The sequence below is a fragment of the Podarcis raffonei genome, chromosome 13 (genome assembly GCF_027172205.1).
Source record: "Podarcis raffonei isolate rPodRaf1 chromosome 13, rPodRaf1.pri, whole genome shotgun sequence".
In the NCBI taxonomy this organism is placed as follows: domain Eukaryota; kingdom Metazoa; phylum Chordata; class Lepidosauria; order Squamata; family Lacertidae; genus Podarcis; species Podarcis raffonei.
In genome coordinates this window covers 27,149,436-27,169,311 of record NC_070614.1, presented here as the reverse complement: position 1 = coordinate 27,169,311, position 19,876 = coordinate 27,149,436, and the positions used below count along the sequence as shown (strand labels likewise).

The 19,876-nt window shown below is 44.4% G+C and overlaps 1 protein-coding gene across 1 annotated transcript in view; it reads right to left on the bottom strand.

The window, feature by feature from the left end:
• IKZF3 (IKAROS family zinc finger 3) overlaps positions 1 to 18,508 on the bottom strand; it is a 59,758-nt gene extending 41,250 nt beyond the window's left edge. The window contains exons 1-3 of the mRNA XM_053361892.1: positions 18,407 to 18,508; positions 1,369 to 1,422; positions 389 to 502 (exon numbers count right to left, since the gene is read on the bottom strand). Of these exons, the coding sequence (XP_053217867.1) occupies positions 389 to 502; positions 1,369 to 1,422; positions 18,407 to 18,413 (175 nt within the window). The 5' untranslated portion in view covers positions 18,414 to 18,508. The remainder of the gene's footprint in view (positions 1 to 388; positions 503 to 1,368; positions 1,423 to 18,406) is intronic.
• Positions 18,509 to 19,876: the final 1,368 nt, after the last annotated feature.

The window sequence follows — 19,876 nt, the reverse complement described above, 5'->3', positions numbered from 1 at the left end:
CATGACAGGGATGATGGGAGTTGGAGTCTAAGAAAACATCTGCTTCTTCCTCAATTACCGTATTTTTTGCTCTATAAGACTGACTTTTTCCCTCTTAAAAAGTAAGGGGAAATGTGTGTGCGTCTTATGGAGCGAATGCAGGCTGCACAGCTATCACAGAAGCCAGAACAGCAAGAGGGATTGCTGCTTTCACTGCGCAGAGATCCCTCTTGCTGTTCTGGCCTCTGAGAGTCAGAATATTTTTTTCTTGCTTTCCTCCTCCAAAAACTAGGTGCGTCTTGTAGTCTGGTGCTTCTTATAGAGCGAAAAATACGGTACCTATATTATTAAAGGCAATTCTAGGTGGCATATGTTGTTTTAGTAGCTTTAATTCCAGTTTCCACTTTACCTTCTCTCCCTTCTCCATTAGTCAACTGATATTCCTTTGAGTCTTCACTGTTGTCCATGTTTTCAATTTCATGGGATGTGTTAGAATTGCCATCAGTCAAAACATCTGGAACATCTAGAAGGAGTTTTAAAATATATTTATATATACGTGGCTGAATTATAATGACGGTGAATCATTTAGACAGCAATTCAAATGTGCTTTAATACATTTTAGCTCACTGCGTAACAACGAAAGATGCTCTCAATGCTTGCATTTTACAGATTAGGGAAACTGAGACTGAGCAAGAAGAAGGCCACCTTAACAAGACTCTGTAAAGATGAGCTGAAATCTGAACTCTGGTTATAAACCCAACATGCAAGCGTTAGTAATATAGTTCAAATGCACTAGCATCAAATCATTAAAAACCTTCAAATTTTCAGGCATCAGTCTTGTGGGCTAAGGCCACATTGCAGACACGTAAGTATCCAACTTAATGTTAGACATCTTGGATCAAGTCTCTCGTTACATACCGTATTGGCCTGAATATAAGCCTCACTTTCCCCCAAAGTGCAGCTTATATTCACAACCTTACGGTATGCAGCCAGGAGTGGGGGGCAAACATCGCCAGGAGAGCAGCAAAGCAGCGCCCACCCCATGCACAGTCCCCCATCCTCTCCCCCAAGGCCAGGGAGAGAGCGGGGAAGGGGAAAGGCCACCGGCAACGCAGCACGGCTCCCCCCCTTGCTGCCCAGTATGCAGCCAGGAGCAGCAAGGAATGGAGTGGCTTATATTCAGGTATTTTTTCTTTCCTCCCCCCCCCCTTCAATTTTAAAGGTGCAGCTTATATTTGGGTGTGGCTTATATTTGGATGAGGCTTATATTTGGGCCAATACAGTACTTATATGGTCATATGTGGGAAGTAAGAATCATCTTCAGGTTCCCAGGCTAGGAACTCTTTTAAGGATGGAGGAATGGGGGGGGGGGGCATCACAGCACATTACCTGTAGGCTCTGTTTGTTCCCGAGAATGGCTGAGGTCCATGCCAGCTGGTGAATCTGAAAAGAGGCCAAGAAAGAATTTAAATCTCTAAAGATTGTACAACACTAAGTGACAATTCTGCAATGAGACTGGAAGGGCTGAACCTGGTCCAAAATCGTGTCATCCAAAACATACTCTTCCCGTGTGTGTGTGTGTGTGTGTGTGTGTTCAATTAAACAGAACAATCCATTAAATAGCCAAGAGGCGCATATAAAGAATGGAGACAAGACCTTCTCATTCCTTAGAACATGGGATATGTAGTCCAAGCATTATTACGCCTTTGCTTCACCCCTTATTAAACCACAACGAAACTACAAAATTAGACCATGGCAAATGGCCTTGGTCAGAAAAGAATATTAAAAAAAAAACCTGAAGGGTTTTATGCAATTTATCACTTTTTTTAAAAAAAAAATCCTCTCAGGTTTGCCTCCAGCCTATCTTTCTGCTTCTCTCCTTTCAAACTTCCTTTAAAATCCTATGTTTCTGTAAATCGTTTGGCTTAAATAACAAATTTCTGAAGAAGAACAGACATGGGCATCTCGTAACATTCCTATTAATCAGCTTTATAACAATCAATCAATAGTATCTTAATATTTTCTCTTGAATTTTTGAATATAATGCTTTAATTTTCTGTTAATTATGTTGCTTTGAAAGTTATACTTTTATATTTGACTTCCTTCAGTAATGTTTTATTCTGGATTATTTTATTTGATGTTTTAATGCAGGTTGAAAACTGCTTTGAGGTTTTCCCCCCCTTAAAAATATAAAACACTATAGAAATGAAGTGAATAATAAAAATGATATCCAAACAATATCAATAAATGTTTGTTGGAGATGAAAGGCATTCAGATACAGACATCGTGCAAGATTTCGGTCCTGTTTATACATACAAACTTGTTGAGAGAAGTCCTAGATTCAGGATGGGGAATCTGTGCCCTTCTAGATGTTTTTGGTTCCAGTTCCCATTCTATATTCACTATGCAGATGGGTCTTGAGAGGCCAACAGCACCTGGAAGGCCACAGTTTCTCCATGCCTGACTGAGACAAAATCCAAGGGATGATTGTATATGACATTGCTCTCAATCCCAGAAATATTTTATTGGGGTGTTTAAAAGGAGTGGCGAAACCAGCAGAATTAAAACAACAATTCCATTCATTTGCTACTGCACTGATCTCTGGAAAACCTCGCAATTCCTCTTAATTTCAAAGTGGTTAAAAATTAGATGTAAACGCATTGCTAATTAACTTCTTTTTCAAGAATCTACTCACTATCTCTTGAGTAATACTGATGCCTATTTTAAAAAGTTGCTGTGTTACCTTGATGACAAGGAATATCAGAAAGAGAGAGAGCTAGATAAAATTGCTTCGCAAGAGAAACAAAGATTAAGGTTGTGATCCTATACCAGCTGCTGGGATTAAGGCCCACTTAGCACAAGTAGAGGATCGCCCTGTTAATTTGTATTGAAGACGGAGGTTTTCTGCACCCCTGGAATCTATGCATATAGGGTCTGGAATATGAACTTTCCATTATTGGGTTGATTTGTTGCTGTGGCATATATAGCTGTCATTGCCTCTGGCACGAACAATTAAAACTTCACCTTGAAGAAGCTACTATTGAAATCAAGTTAATAGGTTTATTGAAAGACTGTCTTTAAAGATAAATCTCTGGAATAATACTTTTGTAGATGAGGCACAACCTTTTTTCTCTGTTGTAGATGTGCCAATCCATTTATTCTGTGCCAGGGCAATTTAAAATTAGTCTCAATTAGATTACTTTTGGAATTGTAAATGTGTTAATTATGGGTGGCGTTCAAGTAGGGGTTTTTTTCAGAACAGACCTCATATGGTATACAGAAACATGAAGTGCTTTTTTTTTTGGTAAAAAAAAATACATTAGTAAATGAGATGTTGTGTGATTCATAAGTTGATAAAAGTGTCATGGGTGCCAGCACAAAATGGCTGCTATGGGCAGCAAAAAATAAATAAATTAAAAACAGATGCCAGCACTCCATGTTGGTGAGTACTGCCACAAAAACATCACTGGACACATGTAAACAGTGAAGCCTGGTGGAAGTGAAATGCAAAAAAACCACCTATTTATGGCAATTAAAATGAAAGCTCATACTGAAGCCTTAGATTAGCAGTACCCGGAGGTCCAGCGGTCCGCCAACCCCGTGGCCAGAGGGGAAAAACAATTCCAGAGACTTCTTGGTCAGAGAAAAGAGATTTATTGCAAATCTGTGCACAGAGACAGTCAGCAGAATATAGTTTCTGAAATCTGACTGTGTTGTTACCATGTTCAGCAAGCATTTTTATACCTGAAAGCATTCACCCTCCTCCCATACCTCCCCCCCAATATTTGCTGGCTAAGGCTGCTAGCTAAGCACTTCCTCTGCTGGTTAAGCATTTTCTCTGCTCAGTAAGCACCCCCTCCCACCTTCTTGTACACGTGTCTTTCTTTTGCTAGCTAAGCATTTCCTTCGTATCTCTTCTTATCTTGCATTACTTAAAGCAGAAGCAAAGCAGGAAACATCTTGCTAGTGGTTTTTAGTTGACAGCAGTTTTTTGGCTAGGCAGGAAACGACCTTCTGACCTGTAGCTAGCATCAGCAGTTTCAGATAGCTGGTTAGACAGGAAACGGTCTCCTGACCTGTCTGATTTAGGCTTTGCAAATAACTGCATTTTTTGAGTTTGAGCTTGTGTAGCCATCCTAGCAGAGTGCCGGAATTTACTATGTGTAGATAATATTAATGATTAACCGTTCCCCTCTCCCTTCACTCCCTCCTCTTCTTCTGAACAACCTAATACTTAGGTTCGTTCTGGGGTATGGGCCTATACTCCCTCATCACAGCGATGACTGTGGGTCCTAGCTTCCGTGACAGGAGTCTTTGCATCATTTGCTGCAAGCATTGCAATAAGCAGGGGATACAGAGGCAAAGAAGCAAAAGGATTAATAGCGGTCCTGCTAATAATACTATAACATTCCTGAGCCAACTGCCATCAGGCAGCCAGGAATACAACCAACCCCATGCATCACTCCCTGTGGCTTTCAGCGGGTTTTCAGCTATCATTGTTTCCATGTGGTTGATGGTGACAGAAATATTATCTAGGACATATCTATTTTATTGCTGAAGGGCCCACTGATACTCGTGCTCTATCAGCTGCCTTGCTTTTTGGGAGGTTGTGTCCCAACTCTCTGAGGAGGAGCTTATTATCTTAACCAATTTTCCCACCTGTCCTTGTGGATGCTTAATACTCTCATGATTTCCTCCCAACATACTGTATCCGAAAGGGGCTTCTCCCTCTACATATATTAACATATACCCACAGGAATATATATCCACCCTTGCAGAGGCCTGACACACGGAGTGACTATATCAAAGAGTTCTGGCCCCAATATCAAAAGTCCTGGCGGTGCCTTAAATTTTGCTGGGGAAAAAAAGTCTCTACGTTGGGGACGCTGCCCGCGGGCGTCCCTCCCATCCACTTGTCCAGTCGTCTGGCGCTCTTCTGGAGATGGTTAGCTTCAGAGGATCATCAGGATTTGGTGTAACTGTCCAATCTAAAATAGCCTTCTTCACTTAAGTGTGGTGGACCCAAGGGGTGAGGTCAGCAACTTCAACAGCAGTGGGCCTGGGTCCACCTGTTAAGACAGAGAGAAAATCTCGGGAGAATTACTGCACATAATTATTAAACTGCACATTTTGACTAGCATGGGGGGTTATTGCAAAACTGAGTGGACAAAGGCTGGTCCATTGTCAGATCCTATTGACCTAGGTAGTCCATAGCGGGGAATGATCTCCCTAAGCAGGCACCTGGTTACTTCAAATGCCTTTTCAGTTCTGGTGGGCCAGGCTTCAACCCATTCTGTATACGTGCAGATCGCCACGAACAGGTAGCGGTATGGTCCACAACGGGGTAATTCAGTAAAGTCCACGACAAGATCTTCCATAGGTGCCGTTCCACTATGCTGAATCCCCGGGGGAGCCAAGGGTCCGGTTCTAGGATTATTCTTTTGACACAGCAGGCATTTCCTGGAGATCTGGGCTGCCAGTTGGTAGAGGTGGGCTATATAGAAGCACTGCTTCAGCTGCTTGGTTGTAGCATCGGGTCCTATGTGGGTGGACTCATGGTATCTCTGAATAATCTGCCGAGAAAGGGACTCTGGAATCCATATTCTGTCATCATGAGTAAGGTACCATCCTTCTTTGGACATGGTCAGCCCCTGGGCATCTGCAGTGTCCCTTTCCTTTTTGGTATAAGCTGGCTTGTCAGCGGTGCTTAAAATTTCTTCTGGGACCAGGGCTCCAATAACCGAGGTGGGGGCTAGTTCCCGAGCTGCTTCCTTGGCCACTCTGTCTGCCAATCGATTTCCTCTGGCCACTTCCCCTGGTCCAGTCTTGTGGCCATAGCAATGGATAACTGCCACTGCCTCGGGCTCCCATACAGCATCCAGAAGGTTCAATAAGGCTTGTGGGTGGGCCACCTGGTTTCCTCTGGGGGTAAGCAAACCTCTTTCCTTCCATAAGGCTCCATGGGCATGTAAAGTCAGAAAGGCATACTTAGAGTATAAATGTTTATCTTCTGTCCCTTTGCTAGGGTCAGGGCTCTAGGTATGCCACTGGCTGTTGCCAGCTTCCCAATTTTGGCACAAAACCCCTTTCCCCGTCCCTTGGTCCTCATCCACGAATAGAATAAAGGGTTTCTCAGGGTTTGGGATGCCAAGCGCTGGGGCTTGCTGTAGTGCCCTCTTCAAATCCACGAAGGCTTGCTGTTGTTCTGTGTTTCAAACAAAGGGGTCTCTCTCAGTTCCTCTGGTTGACTCATGTAGAGGCTTGGCAATGATGCTGTAATTAAATATCCATATCCTACAAAATCCTGCAGACCCCAGAAAGCCACGGAGTTCTCTGCAGTTCTTTGGCTCTGGTATCAGGATAATAGCCTGCTTCCTTTCTTCACTGGTAACAAAAGGGTGTTCCACTGTGATTGGCATTGCCTCAAGATCCTATGTTGGAGCAGTCGCTCTAGATGCACCTACACTCCTTCAGTCGCCCTTCGTGGGATGGGATACTTATTTACTGCAACAGGATTGACAAATGGCTTGGGCTTCACAATTATTGGTGGGATATTCTTTGCCATTCCTGGGGGGTTCACTTGTTCCAGAATACTGGCGGGGATGGGTCCCTCCTCTTCTTTTATTATCATGAGGCGCCAGTACTCCCTCAGGGGTGCCTCCACAACCAGTTCCCCAAGTGACATAGTGGACAATGTGGCTTCTCCCGATGGCTTAAAAGTAATTTGGGCTTGCAACTTTACCAACAAATCTCTTCCTAATAATAGAATAGGGCATTCTCTCTTCCAGTGCCCTTCCTGTCGGCAGATGGCGCACTGATTCCTCCCCAGACGGCTTCGCCCTCCTCCCCGGGCACTTCCTCTTTCCTGAGGGGTGGGTGTGGTGGCCTGTAATGCCGTCAAATTCCTTGTTTGATACTTCTCTTCTTTTTTTTTTTTTTTTTTTTTTTCCTCTGGGCTTCCTCATCTCTCTGATTGTAAGTGGTTTGAGCTAACTTCAACATCTATTCCAGCCCATGGCCGATGCACCCCTCATGCTTCTGGATTTTTTCTTTTGGCGAATATTGGACGCTGCCTGAGCTACAAAGGCAGCCTTTATAATGGGGCGTTGGCAATATCATCTGGGTTCTCCTCAAAGGTAGGGTTCTAATTTCTCCAATTGCACACATCAGCACTTGAAAAAGGCACATGTTGGACTGTATAAGTGCATGGTGGTGCTTCCCCACCCTGTCCTGGGGGGCTGGTGGGTCATACACTCTGCATAGAGGCATCATTGCAGTCCCACCCTTTTTCTGTGCCTTATGGGACTTATGGAGGGACACCCTGGTTGCTGCTAACAAATGGGAACTAACATCCACTTCTTTCACATAGGGTTGTACATACTGTTGCAATCTCAATTGTCTGATACTGTGTCCACATTTTTCCTTTCTTTGCTAACTCAATTAGTCCCTTCATAAACTCCTCATCATCCTCTTCCTCTTTGCTCTCTAATTCATCAACCTTGGAGGGTTCAGGCTGAGGGCCGGCTCCTCCCTGGTCCTGGGGCCCTGGGCCTGGGGGATTCGCTAGAGGGGCAGCTGGTGGAGCATAGGGTGGCGGCGGTTTAATGACTTCCCCCCTCCTCATCTTCTGGGTCTGGTATCACCGGGGGCTTTTCTGCCTTCCCTGCCGGTCGAACTGTACAGATTGTATTTCGTGGGGCGTCGCCTTGGCAGGCTTTCAACCACGGTGGATTCTTTTCTACATTGGTTTTCCAAGTAGAAATATAAGGGATCTGGTCTGGGTGGACGTTCAAGATATTTTGATATAGTGGGCTGATTAGTTGCAAATCAAAGCTCCCCTCCGAGGGCCAGTTAGTTTGTTGGGGCCAATCAACTTCACACAATGTCCTCATCCTCTGTCTTCTCAATTTGAACCCCCAATCATCATGCTTTGTGGCCGCTTTCCAGTTCTTTAAAAAACATTCCAGAGGACTACATTGGCTTGCCCCAGACCCCATTTTTTTTCTTTCTTTTTCAGATACCCCGCACCTAATGGGCTGTAAATTCTTTCACACTCCACGCACTACAGATTGTGACCTGCCGAGGTCGCCCTGGCAGAAAATGCACAACCCTGCAATCGCTCGGCCAAGGGGACGCTAAGCCCCGACCCACACTTGACAACAATTCAGTCACTGGGGTATCCGACATGCAACATATAACATACAAATCACACCATTATAATTTCAACATGCAACACACAAAACACACCAATACAATTTCCCCTCTGTTTCCCTTTTACCCAACCTTACTGGCGGCACTCTACTGCAATCGGCCAGTTCCCTTCCTGGCGGCCCTCTGCACAACCAGGTGAGGCTTGATCAGACCTCGCCCCCCTTTTCCTTGGGGCCCACGCCCTTTCCCTTGGGCTTACCTGTTCCGCTGCGGACCCCTCCTTCGGCCGTCCTCTTTTCTCTCCCGACTGGGTGTCTCGGCTCAGGCACAGCGTGGCGATCTCCCCCTACAAACTGGCAGGGTGCGCGCTGGAGATTGCGAGCCCTGGTCCTGGTTGCTCACCCGGTCGAGTCTGGCCCCTCGGTCCACCTTTCGTGGGGTGGGGACCCATCCCGGACGAGCCCCCAAAACTGAAGCCTTAGATTAGCAGTACCCGGAGGTCCAGCGGTCCGCCAACCCCGTGGCCAGAGGGGAAAAACAATTCCAGAGACTTCTTGGTCAGAGAAAAGAGATTTATTGCAAATCTGTGCACAGAGACAGTCAGCAGAATATAGTTTCTGAAATCTGACTGTGTTGTTACCATGTTCAGCAAGCATTTTTATACCTGAAAGCATTCACCCTCCTCCCATACCTCCCCCCCAATATTTGCTGGCTAAGGCTGCTAGCTAAGCACTTCCTCTGCTGGTTAAGCATTTTCTCTGCTCAGTAAGCACCCCCTCCCACCTTCTTGTACACGTGTCTTTCTTTTGCTAGCTAAGCATTTCCTTCGTATCTCTTCTTATCTTGCATTACTTAAAGCAGAAGCAAAGCAGGAAACATCTTGCTAGTGGTTTTTAGTTGACAGCAGTTTTTTGGCTAGGCAGGAAACGACCTTCTGACCTGTAGCTAGCATCAGCAGTTTCAGATAGCTGGTTAGACAGGAAACGGTCTCCTGACCTGTCTGATTTAGGCTTTGCAAATAACTGCATTTTTTGAGTTTGAGCTTGTGTAGCCATCCTAGCAGAGTGCCGGAATTTACTATGTGTAGATAATATTAATGATTAACCGTTCCCCTCTCCCTTCAATACCAGGATTAGGTAACATGGTGCCCTGCAGATTTTGTGGACTACAACTCCCATCATCTCCAGCAATTGGCCCTGCTGGCTGGGGCTGATGGGAATTGTATTCCAAATTATCTGAGGGGCACCAGGTCTGCCAGCCCTGGCTTATTTGGCATACATTTACAGCGCAATCCTCTACCTGTCCAGGTACGTGTATCTAGGATTGCAACAGGTACATGTGTACAGGATTGCAGTCTTCAGCTGTGATAAAACAGTCATAGACTCTCTGCTTGGCATTTTCTTACCCTCGGATCACACTGTTTGTATTTCTCTCTCAACACCTCTCTCGATATCTGCCAACTGCGGGTGAAGACTTCACACATCTGGAAGGAGACTGCAGTCCCCAAAATCTCCCACCATAATAAATGTGTCAAGTCTTTGAGGTGCCACAAGACACCTCCTTGTTCGCAGTAAATATAAACTTGCTCACATTGAAGGCCTTTATCCCCTTCACCTGCCTTCCTGTTCTGTCCCACAGAAACCCATTTCCTGTCAGCCCTTTTGTTCACACTCCTGTCTCCTCGGCACCGCCTGCCACATGATTTCCAACCTCTAGAGCAGCTCCCCGCCCCAGCTCAAAGCCAAAACCACCTTCTGCAAAAACCCTCCTGAATTCCTCCTTTAGCGTCTCCTCGCCACCATCTGTCAAGGCCAGACCACATGGTTCATGAAAGTAACACATTTAACAGGGCAGGTTTGGTGTTTTTTTTAAAAAGCCATTGCAAAAAAAGGAGGTGACTCCAAAACAGCCGTCATTTTCCTGGTAGGCAGGGGGTGACATATTAGCTGCCTTCCTCCTGGGGGAAAAGTGGCTGGTGGGGGGGGGCGCAATTTCATCAGAACTATGCTGACCATAGAGGAAGGGGAAGGCTTAAATTCCCTCTCGCACCCCATACCCTAGGCCCTATAACAACCCTACCGCTGCAACTGCTTTGGATTTGAATGGCATTCATGCAAGTAGTGGCCGCATTGCCAATATGGCTTCCCAATGCTGTCAGTTGCCAAGAGGGACTACTGTGCATTGCAAAGGATTCTGGGGCATGTTTCAGGATGCACAGAGTGCTAAGCCTGCCCTTTGGGGCACCACCAACGCTCTGCACCGATCCTGCACACCTTGAACATTACTGAGAGGCCTGCTGGGCCTCACTGTCACCCTCTGCCAACATAGAGTGCACAAAGCTGGAATAAACCAAACTTATTCCTGCTTTGAAGACAGGAGTGCCTGGCGTGCTCTGGTCCATGGGGTCAGGAAGAGTCAGACACGACTAAACAACAACAATTCCTGCTTTCCCACTGTGGGCTGCTGGCTTTGGATTTGATTTTAAAAAATTGGACAACTGGTTAGGGCCTAGGGGCATAGCTGTCAACTTTCAGATTTGAAAATAAGGGATCAGCAGCCTCGAAAATAAGGGATCAGCAGCCTCACCTGTCCCAGCGACAGTCTACAGGATATCTAACAATCTGGGACACCAGCGGGAAGTAGTGGGAAACGGTGCTGGAACTGGAATAAGGGAATTTCCCGCAAAAAAAGGGGAAGGTTGACAGCTATGCCTATGGGGAACATGTCCAAGTATGGAGTCCAGCAGTCTGAGGTGGGGGGCTTGGGATGGATGTGGGGGCAGAATATCTATACCGCCACCACTGTGAGCAAGGCCTGTCATTTATTGGTTGGTTGGCAACCCTAGCTGAAAACTGCAGGGAAAGTTTATCAATGGTGCAGAGCCACCCTGCAAGCCGTTTGTCAGCCATGACATATCGCAAAACCCCTGATAAGCTGGCTGAGGAATACTGACTGAAAACCACTTTTTGAGGGAGAGTAATCAAGCATGCATGTCTTCTAATGGTCTCTCTGCTTCTCTCTTTCTCCCTCCTTTGATCTCCTTATCTGAGAATCTGATGTCTGTTTAAAAAGAGAAAGAAACTTGGTCCTGGCTGTTACATAACTGCAAAACTTAGCTCACATGAAGCGGCAGGAAAGTGTTAACCGCTTCCCTTGCTTCACCACCAAGGTTTATGGAACATACATGGGGCCTCTGCAACATCCGAGTAGAAGAACTTTGATAGCAGAAGGCCTTTCCAAACCACTGCCATGCACCACTCCTTAATTTTTTTTCCTTCTTCCTGAAGATTAAAGTATTGCTTCTCGGATCTGACACCACATTATCTGATGGTGAGGGGACAGAGCAGTTCTGTTACCCAGTCTCTCTGTGTTTTCCTTTTTCTTTTTTGTTTTGTTTTGTTTTTGCTTTCTGACTAGAAATCAGATTAAAACTGCCCCTTGATGTTCAACAACAGGAGTAGAGAACCGGAAGCCATCCAAATTATGTTGGAATACAGTTCCCATCAGTCCCAGCCAACATGACCAATGGCCAGGTGTGTGTGTGTGTTGTAGTCCAGCAACATCTAGAATACACAAGCTTCCCTGCCCACTTTTCGAAACAGCCTGCTCAGACTCAGGACCAGGCCCAAGGTGAGGCAACTATCTCAGGCACTGGGGACAGGCAGCATCCTGCTGTTAAGCTGCCAAAATATAGACAGACATATAGTCCACCGATGCTATTCTCTGGGGGCAGTCATGCAGGCAGGAGTGGAACCACCGCAAAGCAGTGCTCCCAACTCCTAACCCGCAGGACACCATGGTCAATAGTATAAAAACTGGATGAGGAATCTAACAGCAGCAGTAGGGTTGCACTCCACTGCCTCGCCTTCAAGGGAGATCCTCTGTCAGGGTAACCAGGACTGATTCTGTGCCAAATGGAGACCTGAATCCAGAGTGTAATGGGTCCAGATAATCTGTTTCCTCCAATAGCGCCTGCAGCTGAATCACCACCAACCTTGCAAGAACCTTACCCCAAGGGTGGGTATTAGAGATGGATGGGGGTGGTAGCTGTGGAACATCTCAGAATCCAGTGAAGGCTTTTTCAGCAGCAGGAATACCACCACGTTATTCAAGGCAGATGGGACAACCCTTTGGTGCAAAGATGTGCTAACCACCCTCTGGACTCACCCCCACCCTGGAGTCAGCCCCCCACCCTGACTTAGATGAACAAGTGAGGATGGGCAAGGGTGAGAGGGCAGGTGGTTGGGCAGATAGACAGAAGCACCTTGCCCACATCCTCAGGCCTCAATAGCTGGAACTGAACCCAGAGAATTGAACATGACCATAGCTGTCAACGTTTCCCTTTTTTTAAGGGAAATTCCCTTATTCCGAATAGGATTCCTCGCAAGAAAAGGGAAAAGTTGACAGCTATGGATATGACAGTGCTCTGGATGTCTCACCAGAGAATATATTAAAATCCAGCAGCATCCAGGTCTGTATAAAAGTGAACCATTTTGCCCTATTTAACTCTTCACAGCAGGCCTTGAATGGTTCCAGTGTCCCCACTGACAGTTGTCCAGCATTAGAGAACCAAAATGCACAGGCTTGAGTTTTGTTCTTAAAAAACAACAACAACAAACCTGTTAGTGAAATGGTGGGAGATCTACAAGTCTGCAGGAAAGAGGATTTATCTTGTCAAAGTTTTAAAGATAAGTGTTTGACACAACACCCCTGAGCTGGCAGGTGTCAAGGAGTGGGGGGGGGCTAGATGTCACCCATGAATCACTAGTTGCTAATCTCTGCCTTAAATAATCAATTGTGGTTCTGTCACTTGCACTTCATTGACAGATTGCAAGGAAATGGAGCTTAATTTGAGTTGGAGCCCACCACAGATGCCCACCATCTCTTACACAATGGTCTGAAGAACTTAATGCATTTGCTACACTTGCACATACTTTTCATAAACACCAATCTCACTTGGATACCGATTTGGACATTTGGGTAGCATCTATTGCGCTATATGAGTAAACTAAAATGGACATATTGATAGTTATTGTATTGTTAATATGAAATGATTGGGGGGGGTTCCCTTCCTCGGCTCCTTTTTGTTTTGTTTTCTTGACTTACAGTAATTTTTGCAGTAAAAAAAATGGAAAAAGGACTCACCAGAGTTTACCCCCCAAAGAGGTGCTGAATGCAAGCAATTGGTTCTGAAAAGTAGGATGTAGCAATAAATATAAAACAAATGTCTCTGAACATACGCAGAGTTCATTTCCCTTAACAGTGCATGACTATACCCAGGCCTCCGTGAGTCTGGCCATATATATGTGGGATTGAAGGGGATGAGCTTCTAGGCCAGAGGATGTGGGTTCAAAGAAGACTTGAACAGTGGTCAACCATCTCCAACCGGGAGTCCTCCAGATGTTTTGGACTACAACTCCTGGCAGCCCAAACCAATGGCTGTGCTGGCTGGAGATGATGGGAGTTGTAGTTCAAAATAATCAGGAGGGCACTCCTGATAGAGAAGGCTGCTTTAGAAATTAAGCAAAACAACCTTGGAAGAATTAACACCATCTCAATAATAACAAGAGAGCTTTTGAAGATAAACCAGAAAGAAAAATGACTAGAAGCATTGAGATTTTAGAAAAAGGGATTCACCTGCTATCTACTTAATCAGGTTGGAAATTATATATATCTTCCAACAATTCATAGATTAAAACTGAGCCTTTCGTGAAAAAACAACAACAACCCATTCTCACCCCCAAGAGTGATGCTCATGGGAACCCCCTTCCAAAATTGCACACTACTGAAGTCTCATCTGTTCTTGCTATTTATATTTATTCTGCAGGCAATGTGGTCTGCACTGCAGTGCCTTCTCAAGCAGGGAATATTAGTAAACTGACCAGAGAATCCTACAGCTCCTCAACTTTAGAATGTTCAATCTCACAATAGATCTGGCTGCCCTTATTACAAATAGCAGCAACTCAAAACACATTAAAACTGTTTATCTGGATAGACAGTTTTCCAGATTTTGTCAGACTACAAATCCCATCAGCCCCAGACAGCGCCAGTCAATGGTCAGGTGATGGGAGTCGAAGTCGAGTAACATCTGAAGGGTTACAGGTTCCCGTCCTTGAAGCAAATGTATTTCCATTCATGGGCACTAAAATCATGACGCATTCCCCATTCTGAGAGTTAAGTTCTGGGGAGAGAGGCTGAATCCTAAAGAATTACAGCTCTAGCAATGCACACTTAATATGTTTTTAAAAGTGTCATCACTCCCAAAATCTCTCCAAATGACAAAATGGGGATGATACACAGGGACAGACAACAGCCCACAGGGACTGTCCCTGGTAAAGAGAAATAGTTGGAGGTGTATATGAGTTCACTTCAATCTTGCACAAAAATCAAGCAAGCTTGTTTCAGGGGTATGAGATGACGGGACATCGCTAAAACATACATTTATTCCACTGTCTGCTAATATTTGATACTAAGATTGTGATTTCATACTTTCGTAAACTGACACACTCTTAGGCAATGCAAATAAAGAGGTCACATCTTATGCACCACTCAGCATTCACGAAATGAAAATATTGCCAATGAAGGATCCAGTGAAAACCAAAATCTGATTCCTGTGACCTATTTCAAAACATTTTCATTTTTATTTTTGTGAAGCTCCTGTGCCCTCAACAGCTACGTTGGCAGGCAGAAATTCACAAAATTCAGCTTTTCCTAGAATTGGAAATGGGGGCAATGGTCAAACCTCCTCCCCCCCACGTTAACGTATTGACTGTTACAGAACTGTTTAAGTCACAACAGACCTCTCAGAAATTTTGTGTTCAAATGAAATGTCCTTCTGCAGCTGTACAGAGGAGACCAAACTACGTAGCATGAAAAGTTCATTCAGAAAATTCACTTTATCCGCTAAGGTAAGGAGGAAAAGAACAAAGAGGAACAATATGTGAAACAATGGCAAAACCAAGCAATACCCACCCATGTGCCCTAGCTTAAAACCCTGTTTGATAACTATATATTATAAAGGCCAAACCATAGATCTGGCAAGAGAACCGGGTACAGAAAACCAGGTCATCTAAAAAGCAGTGAGGAGAGAACATAATTTTCAAAGAGGGATTGGCTGCGGAGAATGGTCACTTTCCCAGCCTGTAAAGGCCAACTGGGGGAAGCAAATCTCGAGTGCCAGTAGGTTGAACAACTCTGAGTAGGAAAGTAGGGGGGGGGAACTCTGAGTGGGAAAGCAGCTGGTGGGGAAAGGATTGAGCGTTCTTTCTCCCTGCCTCCCTGCCTCTTAGAATCTTCCCAACGTTGCTTTTCAATAAAGGAAAAAAGGAAACAGTTGAGGCTTCACTTCTGCACGATATAAGGAGGGCATTTTGCTTCTCTCAATCTTTCAAGCCTTGCTAAAGATGTGCCCAAAGAACAGGAGCCGGGGAGCAAATTGCCATTTCAGCATTCAGCTTTGGAAGGGGGCCATTAAGAGATGGGGAATGAGATTCACAGAAAGATTTAACATCCTGCAAAGACAGGGATTTGGGAGGGGGGTGGTTCTGGGGAGAAGCAGTCCATTTTAAAACAGTATGTTCCAGTGAACAAAGTTAGAAATGCTGTTGCCTGTTTTAAGCCTCCCCGCTTTTTTTGCAGGGTGGGTGGGCGCGACAACAAAGGAATTTGACCCTATGGCGTTCATAGCCGCAGGCCTGTGTAGTTGCTTATGGTAATAGTCGCTTGGCGTTTAGAACTAGTGAGGTGCTCCTGAGGAAGATTGCCAACTAGTCTGAAACACAGTAGAACCCAAGGATTCCTTTCTCTGCCTTCCCTAAATGGAAACCAAGGGAAATTGGACAAAGTTTAAAAAGTTGGGAGCAACTTTTTGAGGAGTAGACCTCATGTTGAGACTTTCAGAGGGAGAGAGAAATTACATGCTAGAGCAATCACCCACAGAGCTAAATTAGGGTTGCCATATTTTGAAGAGCAAAATAAGAGAGGACGCTATGATGACTCTCGTTTTAAATACCCCCTACTATATGTAGGCAATAGAAACTGTGATATATTGCTGAGGGGGACAGGAGAAGAGAATAGGAAAGCAAGTCTTTGGCCACCAGTTATGTCCATGTCTCATCCAGAAAGTATGGCAAATTTTAAAAATCCACTCGGACAGAAATTTTACCCCTGAAAAAGAGGATGTGTCCTGGAAAAAAAGAACACATGGCAACCCTATAAATATCAATGGTGGAATGCAACTTACAGAAATCTTCTTGCTTTTGACATTTAAAAACAAAGAATGAAAGAACGTGCTGGTGCTATTTTTCTGCTTGGCACTAGATTTCAGAGAGAAGAAATCTGGGTGTACAGAGAAAACATCATACCCTTTGAGCTGCGTATCCTTCATCCAAATGGAATCCCCCCCCAAAAAACACATCTCCTTTTATAGTGCAATCTGACCAAACTGCGGGAGGTAGTGGAGGACAGAGGTGCCTGGCGTGCTCTGGTCCATGGGGTCACGAAGAGTCGGACACGACTAAACGACTAAACAACAACAACCCCCTTGGCCAGAGAGGACCTTATCACTGGATAAAGCACCTGGCAGGACCACCACATTTTAGCACTAAGTAAACATTTGCAGCTCCATCCTCATTTGTATTGACTCAGAGGAACACCCTCTGACTTCAAAGGGGCTTTCTTCTAAGTAAACATAGCTAGCGTTGACACCCCCATAAGAAGTAACTATTTCTTGAAGATCATACTTGGCAGCTACAAATTCACTTGCCGGTTTTTAAAAAATAAATAAATGAATAAATAATGAAATCTGCTTAGGAAGTGGCACTTATCAAATAAAAATATCTGATACAAAAGCCATCCCTTTACAGGTTACAATCAATATCCCAACCTCTTATTTGCTGGATGAAGAGTTCTTTGTAATTCAAAACGCAGAACGTTAACGGAGGTCATACCGATTTTATATCTCCTGGCAAAGTGCTTTGAATGCCAAGCAAAATTAACAATTAAACCCGTTTAAACAACTGCCAGATTAACATCTGAGACAAAGCAACAAGCAACATTTGCAATGTCACATCAAAAGCAAGAGACACTCCTTACAATCCACAAAGGAGTGACCCTAGCAATTGTTACTTTACAAACAACCTGATCCTATTGATGTTCAGTTGTATATAAATCTTCATTACTCTGAAGCAAGTGTGCGCAAGATTGCAACCTCACTTTACTTTGCAACCTCACTTTACTTTACCTACTTTCAGTTTGGCTGAAATTTTGAAGTTTCGACCTATGAAATATGTATTGTACTGGTGTGCGTATACCTTTTGGTATGTATGTATTCTGAGCATGTAGGGTGTGCACGCATGAACTAAAGAGAAACATAACATGTTTCTCTTTAAACAAATGGGAACAGGAGAAAGTATTTCCTAAAATATAGCCAGCGATCAACCTGCACTGCAACCACCCTACCAGAAGAGTTCAGCTTTATATTGTATCCTTAAGGTACTTTAAGGCTGTGATTCCAGAAATCCACATCTTAATAGCCAATAAAAAAACCTGGGGTCTAGGAAAGAAAGTAGCACTTCATAAATCTTGCCATTCTAGAGCGTGTATTTTAAGGCAGTTCAGCACTTTAAAAAAATATCTTTCTCGTTGCAAAATTCTAATGGAAGTAGAGAGGAAAACAAAGTAGAAAAGTCCAAGAAAACAATAGATTTCACCGTCATTTTCACGTAAAAAGTGGCGTTTGGGTAATGCTATTATCGCAGAATTCCTTTGTGTTTGTGTGTGTGCTTCATTGTTGGAAGAGCGGGGTTGAGTAAAGAATTGTACATAAGCTGTGAAACAGGAGAGACTGCATTGCTTGGTCTGCTGTTCTAAGTTCTTACTGTGGCAAAGCTGTATTTGGGGGAGGAAAGCAATAATTCCTAAGGGCAGAATCCTTTCCCTGCCCTAGTGCTTATTTCTTGTCCCACTTTGCACAGAAGCAGCACACCAGGACCCCACAGAGAGTGAGAGGTCAGTGTGCCTCCTACATCCCTGGCATCCCTTTTGAAATTGTGTCTTGTGGTTCCTGGGAGCTTCTGTGGATGTGGATGTGTGTGGTGGAAGAAGAAGAAGAAGAAGAAGAGGAGGAAGAAGAAGAAGAAGAAGAAGAAGAAGAAGAAGAAGAAGAAGGGAGATCAACTATGAAACTGCGCACTACTTGCGCATGAAAATAAAATAAAAGGAAAGGAAAGCAGGGTTTTGCTGAAACAGAACTCGTCAGAATTGTATCATCTCTCACCTTCCATTTTGTTCTGCAGCAACTGCTCCAGATGCTTCTCTTCTGGGTCCTGGGATTCCTCTGGACTTTCAGAAAGAATATAAGATTCCCAACCTGGCAGGCTTCTGCTTCAAAAGGGAGCTGTCTTGCATCGCAGCAGTGACACTCAGGGCTTGTCAGGGAAGGACAGGAAACACTTTCATGTTGTGTAGGAACAGAGCACCCCCAGGTGGTGGTGGGAGGTGGCAGATGTGGTGCAAAAACATAATAACGAGGCACAGTTTTTTTAGTTGCTGTTACTCATTTGTTGGGGGGGGGGCAGGAATCCAGCCGTCCTTCTCCTAGTTAAGGAAGCATTGCTTCTCCAGTACTCAGACCACAGAGTATTGATCTGGGAGGTCTTCTCCCCTAACTGTGCGTCTGTCAGCTGCTTCTCCCTGTTTGATTCAGATTACTTAAAACCATTGTAAACATTAGCAGTGCACTTCTGTGCACATTTATGCAGAAGTAAGCCACACTCTGTTCAATGGGACTTACTCCCAGGTCAGTTTGTATGGGACTGTGGCCTAAAGGTTACAAACGCAATTTAGCCTAACCTTCCTCACAGGGGTTGTGGTGAAGATGAAATGGGGAGGAGGATGAACATGGTTATGTACACCACCTTGAGATCCTTAGAAGATAAAGTATATTTCTATGGTATATAAATGAAATAAATAAATAAATAAAATGATTAAATAAAGCTAGTGAGGCCACTAATGGACGGGGCCTGACTGTTGATGGACAACTTCAAGGCCCCTCTTGCTCTCTTTTCATAGGGTTCATTACCTTTTAGGGACAGATTTTTCCAACTACTGTCCTGATCTCTTCAAAGATAAAAATAATAAGAATTTATTATTTATACCCCACCCATCTGGCTGGGTTTCCCCAGCCACTCTGGGAGGCTCCCAACAGAATATTAAAAACACAATAAAACATCAAACGTTTAAAACTTCCCTAAACAGGGCTGCCTTCAGAGGTCTTCTAAAAGTCAGGTAGTTGTTTATTTCCTTGACATCTGATGGAAGGGTGTTCCACAGGGCGGGTGCCACTACTGAGAAGGCCCTCTGCCTGGTGAGGGAACCGCCAGAAGGCCCTCAGAGCTGGACCTCAGTGTTTGGGCTGAACGATGGGGGTGGAGACGCTCCTTCAGGTTTACTGAGCCGAGGCCGTTTAGGGCTTTAAAGGTCAGCACCAACACTTTGAATTGTGCTCAGAAACATACTGAATAATCTCCTCTTTGAAGTAGGGCACAAGACCAACCTATTCCTTTTTTAAAAAAAATAATAATTTGTTTAACATAATTATTACAAAATATAAGCAAAATATTGCAAATACATACATACATACATATTTCAGATAAGCACACATATAAAAAAGAACAAAAGAGAAAAGAAGAAGAAAAGACGAAAGAAGAAAAAATAGAGAGAGAAAAGAAGAAGAAAAGTTGGAAGA